The sequence below is a fragment of the Pundamilia nyererei genome, unplaced genomic scaffold (assembly GCF_000239375.1).
Source record: "Pundamilia nyererei isolate P.nyererei 1_Seehausen unplaced genomic scaffold, PunNye1.0 scaffold00074, whole genome shotgun sequence".
NCBI classification, from domain to species: domain Eukaryota; kingdom Metazoa; phylum Chordata; class Actinopteri; order Cichliformes; family Cichlidae; genus Pundamilia; species Pundamilia nyererei.
Window position 1 is genome coordinate 50,632 of NW_005187475.1, and position 24,503 is coordinate 75,134.

The 24,503-nt window shown below is 39.7% G+C and overlaps 1 protein-coding gene across 1 annotated transcript in view; it reads right to left on the reverse strand.

Annotated features, from left to right (window-relative positions):
- man1a1 (mannosidase, alpha, class 1A, member 1) overlaps nt 1-24,503 on the reverse strand; it is a 156,553-nt gene that overhangs the window by 21,445 nt on the left and 110,605 nt on the right. The window contains exon 5 of the mRNA XM_005737206.1: nt 13,820-13,914. Coding sequence (XP_005737263.1) covers nt 13,820-13,914 — 95 coding nt within the window. The remainder of the gene's footprint in view (nt 1-13,819; nt 13,915-24,503) is intronic.

Genomic DNA, 24,503 nt, shown 5'->3' on the forward strand with positions numbered 1-24,503 from the left:
CAGAAAATGGATGGATGGATGACGAAGAAATACAAAAATAAAGCAAATCAGAACAAATGAGTAACATAATAAAACTTTTAACTTGGGGACATACCCGCAAACTTACAACACCCATTCCCACTAAACAGGCAGAAAGTCTTTAAAAAGCCATCTTGAAACTCTTACTTAGAAACCAAACTCCTTAAAAATCTGAAGACTGCTAAACAGTTCCTGAAAGTTTGATCTTATTTTTAAAAGTAATTACTATTCAACCGATTTTCACTCTGAAGGCATTTACAAATAGATTCCTTAAATAGATAAAGAGCAGGGTATGTTAATGACACTAAAATTAAACCAAACGTTACACTCCGTTTGTTATATTTATGCACATGTCTGTTTTTCCCACAGTCTTCACCTGGCAGCACATCATTCTTTGAGTTTACCTGTCAGTCAAAAGGAAACTTGTTGGAGCCTGTTCTCTGCCAGGAAACAAAAAAAAGGTGCGTCTGCTCTCGGGCCATATGTGAGAGTTACCAACCTTGGCGTGCTTGACAAGGACAGAAGACCTTGCAACTGGGAGTGTGTGCATGTAAGTGTGTGTGCTGGATCATTACAGCCACTGACAGATCACTTTCAGACCAAGGACTGATGACTCTGGTGGTGGTGCCTGAAGTAACTACTCATGAATACATATGAACTATTCACTACACTGTCAAGCACACACCGGGATGTCGGCCCTACAGCAACTACATATGGACACATGTACTACACAAAAACACACACACACACACACTGAAGCAGAGGAGACATCCAACAAATGAGAAGAAGGGGGAGGAGAAGGAGTGTGGATTGGGAGATGTGCTGCACGCACACACACACACACACACACACACACACACACACACACACACACACACACACACACACACACACACACACAGAGACAAACCCACACATCTCTTTAAAGAGGTGGATGAACATACTAATTATGCCCCCCTTCTTCAACTCATCATGTTGCATAAGCCATAATTTGTTTCCCATTACACCACAGATTTAATCAAGTCAACCAAACACAGGGACGACCACTGCCGCATCAGGCAGCGAACACAGAGTCTGGCAAGTGTCAGAAAGCAGGAATGGTGAGAAAACATCCCATCACTGCACACCCTGATTAATTTGGGGGTCAGCTCCCAGCAAAAATTTAATTGGCACTGTCACACCGCTGAGATTGTGTATAAACACACACATATATTTTGGATTAAGTTTTTAAGCTACATTTTAGTCAAACACTATTCCTTCATCTCCGCCGCCTATCATTCAACCGTAGTTTTGATCTGTCTATCCATATTTTTAGTCCCTTTATAAACCCTGTGATGAACAGTAAATCCTTTTGCTTGTATGGGTGGGATTGAGAGACAACGCACACCTTTCCAGCTCGCCCCTGTCCACCTCAATCCCCCTGAAGCCCCGCTGCAAGAAGCACCAAATCCATGTTAGGGAGTCTAAAACAAAAGAGAGCCAGACAAAACCTAAAACCCCCAACGGTGCCTTTCAACTTTCTTTGTTAAGAAGGGCTTTCTGCTTCAGGCTCTGGGTGTGACCACATAAAAAGGGGCATTTCAGAAAGATCCCTGTGAGCGCCACCATTCCCAATCAAATAAGTTATCAAATTATGATGTAAAAATAACCTGGTGATTTAGTGCACAGAGTGGTAAAACCAACATTTATGTTCAAGTTAATTATTTTATCGCTGAACGCGCTCTCTGTGCTGCTGTTTAGTTCTAAGGTGACAGCTGGAGATTAAAACTCTGAAACTTGTCCCCTAATATAAAGAAGACACGGAAATCACTTCAATTTGTTACAGATCAAAGTGAAATTAATTTGATTGCTGATTTGATTAATCACACATTTCAGTACTTACGGCCTTTTTTTGTGCAGTACCGTTAACAAATGTCATGAATATAACACTATGCTTAAATTACTGAATCAGTTCTGTGCTTGGATGAATAATCTCACTTCTTTCATTCTTAGCAAAGCATGCGATGCATGTTAGAAACAAAGCTTCAGGGCTAAAAAATAAAGCTAACATGTGGTTCCTCTAACGGCCACTTGACATTGACTCTAAGAAATCCTCAGACTCTCGTGTTAAAATGTCCAGCTTTAGAGTACTAAAAAGCATTTTACTACCAGTTTCAAAGAAACAGTTTTAGTCTCTGTGTTCAGTTTTAAAAACAGCTACTGAAACAAATTTGCACTGGGTGAAATGATGGTGAAAAATCTGCTTCACAGACGTTCACATTGATTCTTGTGAGCACCCAGAGCAATGTGATTACTCTGGGTGCTCTTGGCTTGAAGAAAAGACAATAAAACTGTAGGACTGTTTTGGTAAGTTCTACAAATCTGTTCCTGTTGGTTTTTGTGAGCAAATCTTTGTGGGTTTCCAAAAACAATCCAGAAACTGTATTTGTGTGATTAAACACTGTAAGAGATCAGGTAGTGGTAGTCTTTACCTGGGGAATTCAAATAATTCGTAATAATTGTGAAGGTAATCGGTGCCATAATTAAAAAAATAATCATAATTCCACTGAAAATTACCCTCCACATTTAGCCAGACACTAATAGTCTGGTGCAAATCAACATGAGGCTGTTTTGGATGACCTTTTCCCTTTTGCAAACTTTATTTTTAAATGTTTTTCTCCTGGCTTTTTCTTACACAAAAGAGGCTGCTCTGGTAATTACAAAAGAAAGTTTGGACGGCATGTTGTTTGTAGCCAAACAACATGGAGACCTATCAACAGCGAGATCCAGGTCACATCCATTAGAAGAGTGAAATCTCGAAGGGTGGTGAGATAGATGAGATGCTTAACAGTCTATTAATATTAATGCTAGCTCTGTAGCTAGGGACCAAAGATGTCGCCGTCAAGTAAAACACAGAGCTGCTTGTCCTATGTGAGCATAAACATGTGATTTATTTCCTAAAGCACATGTGTTCTCCTGGTGAGACTAATTTTGTGTGAATGGGGCTAAAGGCTGACTCTTTGCTGTTGGCTGCTTGCAGAAACAGTGTGAACAAATGCGTGGATGAAATGATGTATTAATGCTCATAAACTCAATAATTTGGAGTCAGAGATCCGGCTCTGCTCCATTTTGGACTAAATTAACCTGTGGAGGAACACTTTGTTATCGCTATTCTGATGGAAACCAGTCCCCTCCTGTACTGGGACTGGAAACTGGCCTCCATCCATCCATTGGCATACAGAACAATGCATCTGTCTTAGACTATTTGAGTCTACTGTTGTATTTGACTACTGATGCAAATGTCCTAGTGGTTCAGTTTCCAGGGCCCTGTTGACAACAGCATGCTCTACATCCCATTTCTCACATGGCATGTAATAGGACTTATTAGCTCTAATCTTTGAAACACATTATTTAGTTTATGCAGTCTTTGCACTACAGAATACATAAAGTGCAATATTATAAAAACGTTGTACAACTGGTCAAAGTTTCGCCTCAGCTGGCTTTCGTCCTAATTTGCAGAAAATTTTCACCCAAGATGTCTAATCCAAAATGATAACAGAGTTCTCCCTGTTGCCTGTTTTTCTTTTTTTTGTGATCTCAGTGGGCTTCATTTCCACAGCAGCGAGGGGTATGAAGGTTCATATTAAACTCTGGATGAATATAAAGTCTCGGTTTATTGAATTCAGTTCTCGAACAGTCACAGCGGTGCTTCTCACTTCTCATCGACATGCTGGCTTTTGATAAAATGTTGTGCCGATGAGCCACGCTTTATACCAAACAGTAATATTAGAGTGCAGCACACTGAAAAACGTTTGGTTATTCTCTTTAAAAACCAAGCTGTAAATGTTAATCAATTTGCTACTGTGACCTAGAACTAGAGGACTTTCAGAGATTATATGAGGCTTACATCAGCGTATTAAAGCCGATATTGAACTTTCATTATAAGTTAAGAAGATGAGCCAACATGATCCACCTCTGATAGGAGTGATAGGATGGCATTTGTTTGTTTAACAGGAACTCTTTTTTAAATTAATTTCCTTGCCTCACATTTCCCCTTTTATATTCATTAAGGGGCAGATATTATGCCATGCAGAATTTAATCCCAGTAATATCTCTCTGTTAAACAGAACAGATTATATCACACTACTTACATTTGACTATTAATCATTCAGTCCAAACGGTAACTTATCACTGTTTCACTTTTGACTTAAGTTTCAAAAACCTATGATTCCAGGTCACTTGGGTAAAGTTTGACAAGGTCCTGCTTATTAAAACACTATGGATACATTTGAAAGCCTTCTTAGAAACAAAGCAATGCCATTCTTCCTAATTTTTGTACTCCTATGAAAAATTATGTACACTCCTACTGCTTCCATAGCAATTAAAAGGGTAAAAAGCAGCCAGGGGCTACTAATCAGACATACAGTGGTCCCTCGTTTATCGCGGGAGTTACGTTCCAAAAATAACCCGCGATAGGTGAAATCCGTGAAGTAGCTAACTTTATTTTTTACAATTATTATAGATGTTTTAAGGCTATAAAACCCCTCACTACATGCTTTATACACTTTTCTCAGACACACATGAACATTTTCACACTTTTCTCTTTTGTTTAAACACTCTCAAAGTTCGATTTATCAAAGATTTATGTAAATTTGACAAGCTGAACGCATTCTGTACAGGAAACATCGCATGAGATTGATTGACAATGGTCTACAGCCAATCAGGACGCAGAACACAATGCACAGTAAAAAAACAAACAAACAAAAAAAAACAGCATGCAAAATTGCACACACAAAAAATCGTTATAGCGAGGTACCACTGTACTTGATTATCTGATTATCAGCAAATGTGAGCACATTTTTGCTGTTTGCTGGTCTGCAGCATTCAGGTGTGTGTTAACACAATGCCAAAACATTCCTGGGAGTGGACTTTCCAGCAAATTCAACCCATGCAAAAAAATTTTTTTTTTTTACAAAAAACCCAAGTGCTACACAGACTCTACAGGCCTCAGTTAGCTCATGATGATACCATTAGAAAGGCAAAAAACAAGTACGGGTTGTTTGGAAAGACTGCCAGGAGAAAGAGTCCGCTCTGAAAAGGTTTATGATGTTTGTGGTTCCAGTTCTGATTATATCCAGAAGCGAAAGAACGTCTGTGGCCAGACTGTTATTATTTTTCTCAGGTAAGAAAAAAAACTTCACTTTTGTCCACTTTCCAACTCAATCTAAAGCTAACCATAACCTCAAAGGTGCACTCTGCAGTTTTCCAACAAACAAATTCTTACCTTCAAAAATACACAATGTGTGTCTTGAAAGTCTAGTTCTGATTTTGACCATTTTGCTGCCTTTGGTGCTAATCATGCTAACGTGATTAGCCTCCCTACCCCAAAGACTCCAGAGCATTGTTGTGCATTACATTATATATGCTTCAAGACCAACTTAGTTCACTACAATTAAGTTCACTATGGGGATAGCTAGGGGCTCAAGGGTTGCATGCAACAAATAAAGATCCAAAGCCTCAGCCCAGAAAACAAGTCATTACAAAACGATGCCACTGTGAATTAAAATAGTCTGCATTGGAGGACATGTTCCCATCCTCTTGGTGTCTTGTCCAATGTTCTTATCATTCAACCTCTAACGCCCACAGCTATTTCCTGGCCAGCTGCAAAACAACAAATCATAGCCTGCTAGTTTTCTAACCCTCCAGTGAATTCTGCAGAGCCAAAAAACAGAGGTTTTAATTCTGTGGTGCCAAGCTATAACCTGGAAAAACAGAAAAAGCAATACATCTCCATAAATTAGCATGTCACACCAGGCAGTGCCCTCTCACGCTCCTCTAAAATTATGTCAGGAAGCACTCCAATTCATTTGTACTCTATAGCTGGGTGAGGCCAATACTTTGGCCCAGTTCTCTTTGTTGTTTTCTCTGGAAAGCCTTTCACTGTCCTCCATCTCATCTTTGCCACGACCTCTCTTACCTCTCCTTTTCCTCTCGATTTCCTTTGCTGTACATCTCTTCCTCTGCGTCTTAAAATCTATCGTACTTTCCCTACGGCCAAAGAGAAAATGTGAATTGCGATAGATTCACAGTTAGCAACTTAATTAGAGCCCTTAAATCATGGCTGCCTTCCACCGCCTCAGGTTACAACTGAGGAGAGCTGCACTGAGAATGGATGTCTGGCTTTGTGTAGCTTGTTCTTTAAAGAAATCTCTGTACATCCCGAACGCTAGCCTTTTCTTTGCTTTAAAAACGTGCTTTAGGGCAGTGAGAGTGCATTGCTGCTGCATATATCTGTGCGTATTAATAACTGAGGCCAAAACAGAGGTGCTGTCATTTGCTCATCCAGATACATACAACCCTAAAATTTTAGATGACAGCTGCAGGAATGAAACTACACTAAAAGAGCTCATTGCACTACACTTATTAATTTAGTCACATAGCAATGCCGATACTGAAACTTAAACTCTTCTTCTTCTACCTGCTGCCTTTAGGGGTCACCACAGCTGCCTTCATCTCTCCCCGTCCCTGGCATTACCATCACTAACCATCTTGCTGTGAGGCGACAACTCCCTGCACTGCAGTGCCACCCTACAGCCTATTGCCATATGCTGAGATTTATCCAGCATTCTCATCGACACTGTTTGATATTAACTGAACACACTGCTGTTTGTATTGTCTCAAAAAGATCAGTACTGATTGGCCTCTTTCTCATAGCTCATTTCTAATTCACTCCAATTAGCCAGCTTTTTCTGCATTTAATGTTGCACTCAGTTAAAGTAGTGCTATTAAACTGCTATAATGTTAATTGTGAGGCACAGCAGGAACAGCTGTGTTGGTCTAAGTACATCTCTGTGCACACAGTGGGTGACATGACACAGAGAGACGGACACGGTGAGTTTATTTTCCTCTTTATATCAGGGAGAGACCATGAGTCAGGGTGACTGCTGTTCACACGCGGCACAGAGCTAAGTAGCCGACCATAATCCGTAATTACTTGACGTAAATGGACGGGTATCAGCTGAACAGTTAAACCAGCAAGTTTTGACGTTTGCCTGGTTCTTTATTGTCTTTTTAAATCTTTATTTAATCTGCTTTTATATGTGGAAAACTGCTAACGGCAAGACTTGTACCTGGAGTTAGCCTTTGTGTAGTAAAAAGGGCAGAGCAGCCCAAAGTGATTCAAATACACTGCATTTGAATCCAGTGAATATGTGACACAGCAGGGAATTTGGGCATGAGAGAATTTGTATTTTCTTACACTTATTTTTCTTGCTTCTTATTACCTTCAACCTCTTGATCTTGGTTGTTTACTGGTTTCTCTGCTGCTGCTATGCTGATGACATTCAGCACTTAGCACTCTTCCAGCACTCTTGTAGCTCTAAATTAAAATATGAGCTAGCTGCTTTAGATATTATTCATCAGTCTCTGCTAAGCAAAGAATTTCCAGACATGCTCTGGATTAACAAGTTAATTTTCCTATCGCATCGAGAAGAAAGGGCTCCATGACAGAGTGGCACTACAGGGTCACCCAGTGTGACACCCTCACTAGGCTGCACTAATAGAGCCGTTCTCAAATGCAGACCTATTAATCAAACTCCAAGACCCAAAGAGCTCAGGATTGATAGCTTCAGTCCCAGAGCCAAGAGCTGAAAAGGAGCAAATTTGCCTCAAGCTGACAGTTTTTTCTAAAATACTTTCCTCTCTGAGATAAGGAAACGGAACGAGGGTTAGTTTTAACTTTGCAACGTCATGAAGATGATGACATTGCTTTTAGGAGCAGTTCGCCTGGAAAGCAAACACTTCCCCACAAGTTACTGCGTTTTGTAATGCAGAGGGCCGTGGTGGGGGAGCCACTTCAGAAATGTATACAGCTCTTTGATTCAGTCTGAAAAAGGCAAAAAGATTCACATTTTCCCATAAATTCATCCCACGGTGTCAGACCTCACATATAAATACCTGTTCAGAGGTACCACTTAACATTTCAGCATGATTTCTTTGCCACTTGTCATTTTAACCAAGTCTTTTGTTGGAATGGTGATGCAGATTCGAGCACTTTTTAAATGCCTTACTGCCAATCAGAGGTGTGCGTGTGTGTGGGAAGCAATCATCACCATGATGCCTGTAGAGAGGAATGAGCAGCTAATTTCAGGGTGGAGCACGGATCCAGATACCTCAGCAAAACCTAACACATACACACACACACCGACACACATTTACACAATGCCTCATCCCATTAAGGCCAGTCAGTATGCAGTGCAGTGGGAGTGATTTGCAAGGGCTTTATCAGTCTGAATGTTAATAGAAGAGCTATGGGACTTACTGGCCAAAGCAGATAACAACTGGGAAACTAGTGTGTGTGTGTGTGCATGTATGCGTTTGTGTGTGTGTGCCTGTGTGTAAAAAAGTTAGAGAAAGTGTCAGAGGAAAAGGGAAATTAGTTTAGTTGGTACAGCGCAGTTATATGTTGTCGGTTGCTAAAGCACAGCAACTAAATACTACACACTGTATTCTGCACTATACACAGAGACATGCACATGCAAACAAAAGTCATTGCATTAGGTTAAAGTATTTTGGCTTGCACACGTGCCAGTGTGAACATAGTACATTTCTATGTACTCTATATTTGGATTAAAACCCAATCGATGTAGTGGTTTTAAGACGGATGCAGATATCTGGGCCAGATTTAATAAGATATGCAACAGGGTCATCTGCAAAAAGTGAGTTTGTGAGTTCCTACCACTTACATCAATCTTGTAGATAAAATCCAGTTAAACATAACGATATTTTCTAGTTACTTACACAGCACAAATAAAGTTATTCTTTTCCAAAACCCTTTCATCACTACCCACCTTATAATATCTCGATTCAGTAACTCAGTGTTAATTAAGGGGCACGCTGCAAAGGTAGACGATGAGTCATGCTATTCTAAGAAATGAAAATATGAGTAATCTATTTCTTAAAGACTGTTATGTGCTTAGCGTATTCCCTTTCCCTTTGTCTTAAATATAAAAACAACATTAACTACAAAAAATTGAATTAAGCACGCAGAACAAATCAGAAGCACCAAAAAGGGAAAAAATAATCATGTCAAATGCAAAAACTAGTTTAGAGGAGCACTACCCCAGCCTTCTCAGTGATGCACCTCTTCACCTTCTCAAATATTTAAAGCTCATTTCAGGGACAATTGTGTCTCTGTCCATCTGGCTGCAGTCCTGCCCTAACACGCCCCAATCTGCAGCAGATCAACCGGAAAAAAAAAATCATTTGGATCTTAGCAGCATTTTCCACTCGGTTAGTAGCAATCAATGAGTTGATGTACAAACTAAAGGTCACGGGGGGTCGGAGAGGAAGGCCGGGCCAGCCTTTGACTCTGTATGAGGAACTGTTGATTTATTGGATATTGCAAGCAAGCTGATCCACCTTCAAGTGCCTTTTGAAGATAAATCAGCTGGACATCAAGACAAAATTTCTCACGTTGATGAATTATTCCTTTACATTCTCTGACGGCCTTCAAAACCTTCCATCGTCCTTTGTTCCTGGTGGCTTGTCATTCAGAGGATGAGACATGTGATCAGCTCTTATGACCTTTCATAAATTAGATTTTTCTGTAATGAATTTGCAACATCTCTATTTAAACTTTGGTCTCTACACACCATAATGATCCACGACAAGCAGATACGCAGATTTTAGTTTCAGGTTTTAAATGTTAAAGTGAAAAAAGAAAAGCTTTTTTTTTTTTTTTTTACTTTACTTGCAGCCATGAAACTAATGTTAGAGCTACTGAATGCATCATTGGTATTTCAATTGGTTCCCTCTAGGGTTTACTTTCAATTTGCAGTTCTGTCTGCCACTGGGTACAAATTCTCCAGGGGAAAAGGATAACACTTTTTCCCCAGTAGGTACTGGTATTGTTCCCTAGCTGAAATGGTAGATGGGGGAGTAACTATGGAAACCCTACATGCTGCCAAAAGAAGAAAAAAAGTCCAGCATAAAGGGAAGGTGAAGCGAGGGTGTGACAGAAACAAAAAGCAAACAAAGAGTGGAAAGAAGAAAACAAATAAAGAGCTACACACCAGTGTATTCAGATCTGTTCCTATTTTATGATTACCATGTTAACACGTACTGAACATACCCAACCAGACAGTGAGTGATTTCAACCTGATGTTCAGATTTTCTTTTGAGATTTACTGAGATAAAAATTATCTCAAACATTTCATTTCCAAAATACTCCCAATAGAACCCAGTAAAACACCCTGATTCTTTGAAATGTTAACACGTGCTGTGTTCAGGCCAAAGATTTTATCTTTAGAAATTAACTAAATGCAGCTCCGCAGGTTTATCTTAAGCCTTTATTAATTTGTCTGAACACACTCGTAATTCCCAAAGGAAACGCAGCAAAAACCTTGCCAAACTGAGGACATCGCATTTATCTTGTTTTCTGAAATTAACACAGGGCCATTGAGCAAACAAGGTTCACTTGGTATAGAAGCAATAAGATGTTTTAAACTGTGGCCTTATTTCTTATGGTCTCTCTTGGGCTCTGCAGATAGCTGCAGGGTAGAGCGATGAAAGGCTACCGACAGGGAATACAAAGAACAAGGCCATGGAGTGGAGTGGACTTGGAGTACACATCCTGAAACAGAAGGAGATACTGGGTCACTGTAGATAAGATGGATGGGCTGAACAAGGACAGAAATACAAGAGACTGGGATGTGAGAAAAACTTTAAAGAAAAAAAATGGAGGAGAATAAAAGAATGGAATGTAAAACAGAAGGGAGGACGGGGGGATAAAGGGAGAGATGATTCAGTAATTGGGCCTCGTTTGCAAGCGTGTTTTACAGATTTATTTTACCTCAATCTGGGTCAAGGTTGCATGGGCAGTATTCTAACTCAAAACTATCCTACTTCAAAAGCACTTTCAATTTTTCTTCTCAACTTCTCATTCCTAAAATCTTTTGATCTCTTCTTGCTTCGTTTCTCTCTGACCTGCACATAGTGAATTAAACATAATCTAACTTTGACTGAGTGCTGTTTATCCCACAGATCATTCAGAGCCGTCACTCTGAGTTTAGGATTTCTGCAACTGACCTCTACCTCTCTCTCTCTGTATAATGTCTACATGGTCTAATTTCCTCAATAGACTGTTTTAATGATGTTTTAACAACAAAAGAAATGAAATAACTAACATTTTCAAAGCACAGACAAGTTTTTATCACCAGAGAGACATATTGATAACACTTGTCTGATATGTATCAGTGGATATGGAAGTTTGGATTTATAGTTTTATAGATCTTCTGGGTCTTTACATAACTCAGGATGGGATTAAAAGCTACCATAAACCCCATTGTCTGTTGGATTACATTACGCTTGCCACTGATGGTTCTGCTGATCTTTTATGATATATCAATACAATAGCATAGGGATTCCCAGATGGTGCATATCTGCAACAGTAGGAAGGGGAGGAAACAGATATATTGAAATGATCTTGAAATCTTTTATAAAAAGATTATAAAGAATAACTTGCATTCTTGTACTCAGTTTATTTTAAGGATTCACAACCTCACAGATGGCTGCAATGATCAGTGTCTCTAGCTGATCCCACTGGAGGAGTTGAACAAATACCACTCTAATTCACATTACAGTAAACAAATACTGTAGTCACACTAGGGAAAACAGTAGTTGCCAGAACCAGAACCACTTGCAGTCAGTTTCTGTCTTCAAGTCCCTTCAAGTGGAGTCCCTTACTGGAAAGAGAAGTGTTGCAGTCAGGTTGCCCTCATCATCTGAGAATAACTGCAGTCAGCCCAAGTCAGACTTGTTACAATACAAAAAAACAAGGACATACACCTATCAGCCGAAACCATGATAAATGTCAACTTGCGTCTGTGTGTCAGTGAAACAACACAACTGGCTGATAGGTTTTTCAGTTCAGATGGTGGTTGGATATTTGGGGCCAGAGTTCAGTCCACTACCATCGCTGTGCTTACCGAAGTTGCTGTAACCCAAAGATTTTCTGTTCAGGGTTCACTGAGTACCATGGCCCTGTCCCTATATCTCTTGTACAATCATGGAATACAAAGAAACCTAACACCTTTTACAAAGTCTGGCCCTGTAAGGTGTTCTTCCTTCGGCTCATTCTTCTGTTAAGGTAAGAACCAAGGTGTCTGTTAGCAAGTATACAAAAACTAAAAGACAAAGTTTATGAAATCTGGTGGCGAGGAATTGGATAGGGAAAGGAAGACCCATCGAATTTTCTAGCAAATCTGGATCATTTGAAAAATAACTTGATTAAAATTGTTCTTCTCAAAAAAGAATCCATTAGTGTTGCAAAGAAACCAACTTCCCAACATCTTTATAATGCTAATCTGTCAATTTCATAGACAAGAAAAGAAATAGCTTAAAAATAGCAGTTTAATAGCCTACATTCTCTGTTGCTCTGTATATTTGTTACTGTAATTTGTTTCCAGAGTTATTTGAGTATGTGTGTGTGCGTGCGTGCGTGCGTGCGCGTGCGTGCGTGCGTGTGTGTGTGTAGGAATATGGGGTTGTGCTTGTGTGGTTCTAAGCTATCATAACTCAGTCATGCAGGTAAAGTCATCATCAACAGCAATCTGCTCAGGCCTCTGGGGATCACGTATGTGTGCAGAGCCACATACATGTGCACAGACATGAACACACGCACTCACTCACTTACTCACTCACTCTCCCTGGGGTATTTCTCACTTCAGGGAAGAGGACAAGGCGGGCAGAGTCCATTCACCCATACAGACAGAGAGAAAATTAATTTGTTACAGCGCGCTTATCGTCATGACAACCTGCCTTTTAATTAACGGGCTGACAAACAGCCTGGATGTCATGTCTCTCTTTGGGGAACGACTGATAGAAAGAAAATAGTGCTCTCCTCATCATGTGTGACTGACAGAAGGACTGTAGCAAAAAATAGTTGCAGACCTCTAATTGTTTTTATACAGAGATACTCATATTTTCATATTAAAGACCCCAAAATGTTATGTGCTTATTGGTTGGAATTTATTTTAATTGCTTTAAAGTTCTAATTTTGGCATTGTGCACATTTTATTTTATATATATAAATAAAACTGTGTTCTTAGCACATTTTTTTTCTTGGACTCTGCTTGAGTAGCTTTGCATGACTGAGAGTCCAAAATAATCCCTACTTATTTTAACCCTCTAATCGCTCGGTTCATCCATCATCTGAAATGCAGCATTTTAGCTCCTCACCTTAAACAAAGGTTTGAACAGCAGGTTCAACCCACAGGTGAGTCACCTGTGATTTTTATATGACCTTATTAATAAAGTCAAATTAAAGCAATTTTTTAAAGCAAACCAGTAATGACTGTTACTTGGAAATTAGATGAGTGAAAAAAAATCGGTTTTTAGATTCTTAAAATCAGTTTATATCTCTGCAAATGGAAAAAATGTTAAAATAGAAGTATGAGGGGGTTTTTTTTATATGGAGGAGGTTTTGGTGGAGCACAAAGAGGGTTTCAGCCAGAGGAAAGGAAACATCACCAGCACTGCCATGTAACTAGCCTGTAACCCCAACCTCTTTGGGTTTGTCTTTTCCAATGCAGTTTAGTTTCAAGGATGAAGCCCTGGATGCAAAAAAATCAAACAGTTTCTGTCTGACAAGTTTGCTCTGTCATGTAAGACTAAAGCATTTCAGCTCAGTGTGTGCGAGTGGAACAGAGAGGGGTAGACCATGGCGCCCCTTAAAGCATCAGGCCATCAAAACAGACCTGCTGCCTGAAAGTGGACTGCTGGGAGACAAAGAGCAAGTGTGTGTGTTGTCTGTTTGTTTTACCTCTTGAGGTTAAGCAGAGCCCAGGGGATGCCGGTGGGCGTTTTGAATGCAGGCAGCAGCTTCTCGCCCAACTCCACTGCCTTTCTGCGAAACACCTGAGAAAGAAACAGAACAAAAACAAGCAACTCATTACAAGATGGTTCGAGCAGCTGATGTATGCCTCTACATTTCCTTGAATTTTCAGCAGAAAATATAATTCAACATTTGCGAATCTCCATCTCTGCTCAAAATCCAAGGCTTACACCTGTAGCTCAGTGCTTCCCCCATCCTTCCACTCTTTATCCCTTTATTCCAGGCTTTTCCTCTTTCCTGTCTGCTTCCTTTTATCCCAGTAATGTTTTTGCCAGTATCTTTCCTTGCCTGCTTTACTGTTGCTTGGAGCTATACTGATGTTTTCCATGTGTAATGTGAGGAAACGTTAGCCCATTTAGTTGTTTAAAACGTCGCTGACTCAACATAGATATCTTAAAAACAGTTTCTCACTACAAAAAAACTGATTTATGGCTCTCCAGCTTACGTCTAATTCACCATTTTGCCATTATATAGCCAGCAATGTTTCGTTTCCCCTCTATTTAATGTGTTCCTGCTGCTTTCACCAAACTGATTGCCCAAAGAAAGTAAGATTTGCAACTCTATCACAATCTGTGAGGCTAAAAGGAGAAAACCGCTTAACTTTAGCTTAAACGTGAAAGCAAAACACATCTTAAAAAAACAAAACAAAAAAACAACCAAAAAACCAGCAGTGAGTCAGCCTTCCATCCAGAGAAAGCCAGACTCGCGGATCTTTGATCTCCTCTCATCCCTTTGGTATCTTTCAGGGTGAGACATCACAGCCTGTGCTGGTAAACACAAGCCTGTGGTGTGTATTTAAGTGTACTAACATCAATTTACACAGTTACGGACTGCTAGAGTTGAATTTTCAATGCATGTAACCTTCAGATCCATTTGGACCCACCACAGAGGCCCAGTGTGGCTTTAAATAGTGTCATGAATATTCAACCTGAAAACAAGAGCAAATACACCTGGAGCTCAGACCTGCAGGAAACTGGGAAATGATGCCCTATAAAAGTGGATTTGTGCACTTTTAACTCTTTCAATTTCCACAGGAATGAATAATGCTCATTCTTCTTAGATTAATATGGTAATATCTGGTGTTTTTCCTGGATGTCTACCACTCCTTGGTTGTTTGCAGTACTGTGTAACAGCCTAAAAGCGTGACGTAAGACTTGATTTGTTTTTTAACCTGTATAAAACTTGTGCTAATCACGTTCTTGGTTCCACTTTTTTTCCCTTTTTTTAAAGCACAGTTCAGGTGTTTTCTGCTGCAAGCAACACAACAGCAAATTTACTCCTTGACTGGTGATCTCTTATCAAGTGCATTTAAATTCCCAGTCTAATCTTTTGTGTTAGCAAATCTGACAAGACAGCTTTGTAGCAGTTCCAGCCGAGGGCTTTGGTTGTCTCCAAGGTGTCTGATTTTGTTGGCTGTAAAAGTGAAGTGTACTTCCATATTTGGCTTCTGGTGTGAGTGTACTAAAGCAGTAAAGACGAAATGGGATTTGGCCTAAGACGTAGTGGACAGTTTGACACTGCTGCCAGGGTTTCAGCGGCTTGACTCAAACTGGTGCTGCTGCCCACTGACACGAATGAGAATGGCTTCATGTCTGTTAATGCAGCCCACATGGATTTGGACTTTTTTCTTATAACTTGACTCTAGGTGTAGAATTAAGTGGCACCTGTCCCACAGATTCAAGTCAATCAGATCCTGCCACACCTCTCATGAACAGCACCTCTGAATCCTCTTGTTTTTGTGCTGTTAGGAGAGTTTTTATTGAGACCACAAAATGTTAAAAATCAGAAAGCTTCCAAGGGTTATTGCTAAAAAATATATATATATCTTTTGAACATTCATGACCAGTGCAAGACAGAAAATGTGAAATCTGGGATAGATCATCGGAATTTCATAGGACTTGACTTGCTTGGTTTCCCCACAGTAACTTGGGATTTGAAGGTTAAGACTTTAGACTTGTTTGTGACTCGCACATGTGAGACTTATTCCCACTTCTGGGAGCTGCCTTAGTTCATAAGGGGAGAAAAAAACAACAACACCAGAGATGTTTCTTGTTGAAATGTGTGACTGAACTGCATAGCGCTATTTCTTTCAACCAGAGGCTGCTATGTAGCTCGCAGTCTTGCAACAAGGTAGAAAATATATGTAAAGTTTTGCCATTCAAAGCCAGTTCAAGCTTATTTGAATTTAATAGCACATGCAGATTTTCATGTTCACAGTATTAAGATGGAGTTGCTGTCTCCATCTTGATGTTTTTGAAACCAGATGTCACCAGCAGTGTACAGTTAGCCACAAATACCTAAAGGAGATTAATTCGCCAGCTTTCCTCCAATATTTTGTGACTGACGCTGTGAAATAATTGGCTGATGATGATGATCACCCCAAATTGGTATTTAATCACCACGAATAAAGGACCGACTAACTATCCAACTACTGCTAATGAGCTCTGTTGTTATTATTCATGCATTATTCTACTATATGTGGAAATGTGTCTTTTTACACACACATTGAGTCAGAGACAGTGCAGTATCACACTGCGTCATGAGCTGGCAGCTCTGGACTCGAGGGATCAGCCACTCAGCGGGGTCTGAGAGACGGGGGCAGGAGGGAGAAAAAGATTTGCGAAGAAAAAAAGCTCAAGAGGCCACTCGTCAAAACAATGTGGCAACTCTATGACTTTCTCCTCAAAATTCAGAGGCAGGAAAGGTTACTGAGAGTTAAAGTAGCGAGAGAGGTAACAGAAATGTGGCCAAAATTAACTGCTGGCATTCTGGGAATAAATGTCAGATATCCTCGTGTGAGATGGAGCAACGTGTCGATGTGTTTGACACCGTCAAGATGAGCCATGTTTCTCCTATTACATTTTTGTCCGCCTGACATGCAGACAGAGACTGATGATAGGCTACACCTGAGTATTTCCAATATATCAGACTTTATGAGGTCTACCAAATATTGACACACATTTCTTTATATTTCATATATTTTTAATTTGACTAAATTGAAGGAACTGAGTCTTTAGCCAGAGCTAAAAGAAATGTAACATGTTTTGCTAAGTGAAGATTAAATTAATTCTTTTTATTTATACATTACCAGAAAAAACACAAAAGTTAATAGATTTTTTAAATATAAAGTAACAGAGATTCATAAAAAGATGAAAAAAGTGATGAGAAAAGCCAGGAGATATTTCTTACCAGACTGAACAAACATGTTTACTCTTTATTACACGTGCACACCTAAATCTGAGTTATTACCTAACAGTGCATGCTAAATTCAGTAGACTTTGAGTCTCGAGTTTCGAATGGGTTAGTTTCAAATCACCAGTGTTTTACATTCCTACAGTGGAGGAAATGCAGAGTAGTAGCTCGGTAAAAATACAGAGGACAAAATGCTTGTATGAGATGAGGAAAACTGGCTTTTTAACACTTCAAGAACCTCTTGAGGCGTATCAACTTGAAAATCTACAGTTACCAACTCAATATCATAACAAAACGTATAATAGATGTAACGTGTAATCTGCAAAACATGAAATGGACACGCATGCAGAGGTTGCATTACCAGCAGGGGGAGATAAAATACTTAAAGCCACAAAGTTGGCAATGAGCAAAAAACATACAGAGTACATTCGTTCCAGGTTACTTAATGCATAGAAACCATTAAGCTAGGCGGCGAATGTGTATTTAAGTGTAAATGTGTTAATATCTGTTTAAACACTTTCCTGAAATTATTTCATGCTGGCTTAAAATGAAATATCTAAAATATCTCCCTCTACTGGAAGAAAAAAATATGGATAATTTTAATTCCTTTTTTGCTCCTGTGACTTCTTCTCACGGATCGGAAAATCAGTTAAGAAAGTGGATGGATGGAGTTTGGATGGTGGAGGACTTAAAAATGATTTCAAGAACATGCACCTTGCCGAGAGGGATATTAACAAGAATTTGAGAAACAGCAAAGCAGCCAGATCTGAAAGTCGATGTTTTCTGTTAAAAAATTCCCTTAAAGATTACGGATTCTTGTGCAGGATTCACGGCATGAGCAAAAAATAATTTAACAGATGAAAACATTGATATATCCGCTCATACGGGTTCCTTCTGTATTCCAAGGAGACTTTCACAATGCAGTACTTTCAAGCCAAGATGTTTGATGGCACTGTGGACACCGAAATGCGTGTGTGTTTAGCTGCGCAGTGGGAGCAGAGCCGTGTCGTAACAAGGCATCAGATCGCAGTGATTAATGCCTTTAATAATGCTAGAAGCACACTGAGGGGAAGAATAAAAACACTCCCAGGGATGCGCCCATGAATGAATTAAACACACTCCGCGTCCAAGGCCATCAAGCAAGCTGCCAACAAGCTTTTTAATAAGTACTACAGAAAGCGAAAAGCACACGCAAAACCTGTGGCTGATGTCAGTAGTAAAAGCTGATGTTGATAATCACATTTCACACCTTGATGCTTCTGACAGCAAAGGCTTCAGGAAAACACACCAGTGTGTTTGTTTGCATATGTTAACCCTAGCAAATGGATGAAACACATATCAGCATCCAATAACTCATGATGCATCTGCTTTAGAGACGTGAAAATAGATCAATCTGCACACCAAACAGCTCAAGTACCAGGATTTTTCTGTGTGCCCTTTACGGCGAGACAACCTGGTCATCTGAACAAGCACATAGCTGTGTTAAATACAGAATATTATGCTGTATAACTATATCAAACAGTTAAAAAAAGAGTATTCATCTTTTCATATTTAATAAACAGTCAGTCATTACGATAGGTTTTCAAGTATTATTTTCGCATTTGAAAATGGCTCCTGTCATGGCCACTCGAGGCCTGCTCGAAAAGCGAGTCAATCTCCATTAAACACAATGTTAAAAGGTCCAATTTTTTAATAACTCATCTGTTTAATTTGTATTAAGGTTTAAAGTGTGCATTAAGGGAGTTGCTACTTCAACTGAAAAGCAGCTTATACCTGCTAGCTGTCTGCTAGGCTTCATCTCTGAATGGGGTTTAAAGAGGTCAACGCTCCATCAACACTTGCAATATAAACTGTAATATATTTGACCACATGATTCAGCCTGTGGCCTTCATCAGGGTCATCAACAACCGATCCCAAAACACGCTGGTCAAGTAATAAAGCTGCTCTTTATACTGTTGCTGGAGCTTTAGAGCCTCTTTAGAGCCTTGTTCTTCTCCATGAACCTTGGAAGTAGGTGAAGCTGTGTCAGAAACCTCTATTCTGAATGTGACACACTCCCATGGTTTTCATGCAATAAAACCATTAACAAAGGAGGTAGAAAGAAGGAAAATTTACTCTACTTTCCTCCCATTAGATGTGTTTGGCTTTGGTCTTTAGTCTACAAATGAGTTAAGGGTTCAAGGGTTCAAGGTTCAAGGTTCTTTATTTGTCACATGCATAGTTATACAAGTATAACACACAGTGAAATGTTATTCAAAGATCTCGTCAGAGTGAATACAAGGGAGTAGAAATAATGGTTAAACATTGATTTCTTGAGCTCAGTGTGAAAAGCTAGTGGTTGAAATCGTGACATTGTCCTATACTTAAACGCATGCTGAGACATTCACTGAACATCAGCCACTGAATCAGGTTTAACTAAATGAGGCAGGGAATGTGAGAGCATCAGGCCCGTCAATACAGCTTTTACACAAAGAAGACTGATTTATTTCCACAGGGTAAAGACTGGCTATCACCACTGTCAACAAATGAGGCGGCCACCTGTCAATGAGGTGTAAAACACAGGCATTAACACTGATATGCGTGTTTTGCTCTCTGGAACGATCGAGATTTAGATCTCAGGAACACTAAAGAAACAAAAACGAGAAAGATGACGTCAGTGAGTCCTGCAGAGAAATACGAAACATTATTAAAAATAGCCTGTTAAAATTACAGACAACAGCCTCAATTAATTTGGAGTTTACCAACCGAACTGCTAAGCAACATAAATAAAAAGGACTCAAGTACAGGAACAATAAATGAGAACTACTAATTAGGCTGGCTGCAAGCAAATGTTCAGCATATCCAAATTATTTAAACCAATTAAAGTGAAAGATGGCAAAGTACTTATTGTAAATTCACACGTTTAAAAGTCTTTCCAAGATGACCTAAAGCTATCAACCATAAGTGAAGAATCAATGGCTGTGACAGCATGTCCAGAACATCACTGTGTTGTGTTGAAGATTGTTGAAGAGGATTACTTACATTTAAACAGTTAGGCAATTGGAACATCAAATAAATATAAAATATAAAAATATATATAAAATATATATATTAGTTTTTGATTTGCTCTCAAGTTATTTCACATTTATTTCTCTATGGTAACAAACTTTATCCTTGGAAAACTTAATGTTTATAGTATTTCTGGCATTTCGTTAGGCCAAATAATTAATAATTTAATGGAGAAAAAATAGCTTCTTTATCAATAATTAAATAGTTATTTATTTTTTGCAGCTCTGTATGGGATAAAGTTGAGCTCAAGAATGAAGTTTTAAGCTAAGCTCTTAAACCGTATGTTGCTGTAGCGTTTCAAAAATGAGGGAGTGATGAGTAAATTTTGCCTAAGGTTGTTACAAAAGATGGTAGATGATAGAACATGCAGAATTTAAGCAGACATCAGCCATGCTTGTGTAAAAGCTGCATTAACTGTGTGGAGAAGATAATGGCCCTCGTAACAATCTTAAGCTTCACCTGGTTCAGTAATCTCCGAGTAGAGAATAGCTAACATAGTGTTAGTGTGTGTTCCTGTTGTGAGTATAGCTGACAGGTGTGCGCACTTATATGAATGAGATAAATTAGATTTATTATGTTTTTGGTCAGAGTTAAGGTCATTTATAAGATTCAGGTTATGTTTAGAGTGAAGAGACGACAGTGGAAGGTGGAACCAAGGACCTTAAATTTTAAGTATGGGTGTTCAGTCAATCAAACCGCCGCCTCTTCTCTAACCACATATGTTTGCAGTGTGTGTGTTTTGCGTGTACGATTATGTGTTGCAGTCCGCGGGGAGTCGCTTGGACAGCTCCCTAACTAAGATGAATCACCCAGCCAAGCCTCTGGGTGACCAGCAGGCATTCTGGGACACGTGGCCCAGATTACAGCGGCGTCTGTGGGGACGGCGCGAGCCGACACCTCCCTCCCTCCCAGATCCTGACACGCTACCCTCTTCTCCTCCCCTCTGTCCTTCTTCACCACCTCCGTCTTTCTTCCTCATTTCACTGACAGTGCTCATCATTGCTAAACACCTGATGAAAATTGATTTATTCCTTTGTCTCCCCCCTTTTCCCCCCTTTCCCATCTTCAATTCAAATTTCTACTCATGCATATATAACACTCACATTTTATCTCATTCTTTTTCTTTCATTTCCTGCCCTGTATCTGCTCTGTTATCTTGGCAATAAACAAAACTGAAAAGCATCCTCACCCAGATGTATTTACAGACACATGACTAGTTCATGATTAATTTAAAGACTGTTTTTTGTTTTTATTCAGCCATCTGTCACTGATTATTAAGTAGCTTAAAACACAGGTTCCCAAAGCTGTGGATTTGGGGTTTGGTGTGGTTCTTTTCTGTTGTTGTTTCTTCCTGCCTTACTGTCTGTCTTTGTCTGTAAAAACAAACTCAATGCAGCAGGCCAACACAGTTTGCCTGATTGGCGAGATCAATTTCCAGCACTGCATCGCACCCCGTGTCATGAATATGAGTTAATAGCATCAGAATGGAGCTATGAGAAACCACCTTTACAAACTTCTTTTTACACCGTCCAGTCCGACTTTAAACAAATGGTTTAAATGGTGATGATGTGGGATGTCCATAGAACTTGGTTGACATGTGGCGTTAACGTGTGATCTGTACCTGGCAAAACGTGGGTTTTTATTGTTATTAAACACATGGTTTTACATCACTACAAGCAGACTTCAACTGCCCAACCCACCACTGTGCCGGGACCTTTAGCTTTCTGTGAGGCCGCTGGTTTTAAACAGTCCACCCTCACCTCCCTGTATATCTCTTCAATTTTGCCTCCGAAATATAAAGATTTTCTCTTTCCTAACTGACAATTAAACACCCAATTTTTAATTCTTCCTGTACCACACAGCATTCCCTACCCTGTACGTGGGGCTGCACATCTAGCGCAGAGTTAAAAGGACACAGAAGTGTGATGTTTGTTCACTTCATGAATTAATTAATCCATTCAGCGATGAGTGCAGACTGAATATGGAAAACATAAGCGAGGGTACGACTGAGTGTCAGCTGAAGGAGGCCCGTTTGGAGACTGCTGCCCTGACAGCTGTATTGGAGAGGCTTGCACACAAACCACTCTGAGGAGGTGACAGCTTTCGGTAGTTAAGAAGCCTGCTGTTGTGTGAATGGTTGCTCTTGTCCTCCTCGCTCTCTCTCTCTCTGTCTGTGTCCGTCTCACTCGCTCGCTCACTCTGGGTTTAATAACTTGCTTTGGGGAAGGAAAAAGTAGGATGAATGAGGGAAGAAAAACAAACACGGATTTGAGATGGGAGATGGAATTGTAATCATTTAAGGAAAGCAAATGGGAAGGAGCGAAACTAAGAACAGAAAAAAAATGCCAGTATTGATTTACATGTTGTCTGATATACAAATAAAAGTAAAACCGTACAAAGTTCTGCAAAAAGCCCCGACTATAACTTACTGAGTCATCTGTGTGGGTCAGAGCAGAGTCTGAACTCATAACCTTGAATTACAACAGGAGGAAGCAACGCTGGCAATGCAAATACCTGCAAGGTATAAAAACATTTCCGGGCAGGATGCCTCAGGGTGGAATATTAACCAGCGTAACTGATGGTTTTTAAAGGGGAACTCTCCTCCAAGTCTATCTAAATGATATGGAAATACTGAGAAAAAGGAACTTCAGCATTACAGTTCACTGGTATATGCTGGCACCTTCCTGACCCCATGAATGCATTTGCTCTTACAGCATGTTTTCTTTCCCCCTCCAGGGTCACTTTGGTGTTAAAAGGTGGATCTGTCCAGACTACACCTTGGAAAAAAAAAAATCCTTTTACTGTCCAAAATAATTAAACTCTGACTCACCCTCAACTACTAAAGAGCCCTGCAGGTGAAGCAGTTTGAATGCTAATGAGACTGGATGGAGAAAATGGAGAGAGAGCAACTCCAGAGTTATTGTGCTGTTTCGGCAGGGGCCACCTGTCAGCCATGATAACACACAAAAGGGTATACAAACCTCTCGTTTAGAGGGTCGGCTGTTAGCGTAAAAGCTGACGGCGAATGAAACATGTTGACAGAGAGATTGTTGATATGAGCTATAATGTATGCAAGTTGTCCTTTGTGGTCTGTGTCCCAAATGTCACCCAGTGACAGTGAACATTTCACTGTTATTGTGAGAATAAATGGTGTAATATAAAGGAACAACAACCAATAATGCAATAATCTACAAGTATTTAAAGCCTGCATTTAACTGGAAAAAGTGAAAAGATGAGAGAGTCAAGCACTGCAAAGGTCTGAAAGGTCTTTTTGGAGCCCTTACACATTGCTTATGTAGGGTAAGGGCAAAAAAAAGGGTCAAATTTCTCATAATTAATGAGGTTGTAACACTGACGTACGTATGTATGTATTTAGAAGAAAGAAGAAAAGAAGACTGCAGGAGAAAACTGTTCAGTCGTTTAAGGAAAACATTTCTCAACCAAACATTGCAAAAATTTTGGGACATTATTTATGAGACATAATATAATTAAAAATTTACAGGATCAAGAGAAAGGGACCAGGCTAAAAGAGAACCCGTGCTCCATTGGGACCGGATACTGATGGCCTCTGCATTGTTTGCTTTAGCATGAAAATTAAAACAAAGTTGTGTTAGATTTGTCGCAGTCTTCTAATGACTATCATGTGTCACAACTCAAAAGAAAAAAAAAAGAATAGAAGTTAAAAAAGGAAACAAAGCAGTCGCTGAGGGGTTTGTCCTCAAGGTTTTCGAGGAACCTTTGTGCTCCTGCTGTGATATATAATGGAAATGGCAGTGAAGACAGAGTAAAACTGTCTCCAAGTTTAAACTTGTGTCTAGGCCAAGTTAAAAAGAGAAAACGAGAAATGCATGGCAAGCCTAAACAACATCAAAGCAGGCCGCGCCAGCAGTTGTGGCGTCACTTTTGGCACCCGCCACCGTTCCTGATGGTGACAACAGTAAGCATGCGCTGATTGCAAGGCAGTAAATTGCACTTAAAAAGACACGATGAGTTACGGAAATCACAGCACGGGAACACTTCTAAGAACCACTGCCAGAAGCTCACCGCTGCATTTACAACAATTTAAAACTACCATCTTCTTTGGGCCCAAGCTCATTTAAAATGGATCAATCAAAAATCTAAAATTTGGACACTTTATTAGACATAAGAAATTTGAAGACTTTTAACCATAGACTGACCTAAATATGTACATTAAATACAAATCAGTAGTAGACGCAAAACAGAACTTTTGGCCTCTGAAACTTGAGATCTTGTTGTTTTCAAACCACTCCTTTCAGATTGTCATCTACTGTGTGCAGTTTTGAATCCAGCAGAATAATGTACAGATGTTTTATTGACCGTACTCTGTACTAATGACTGGCTAAATTCACCA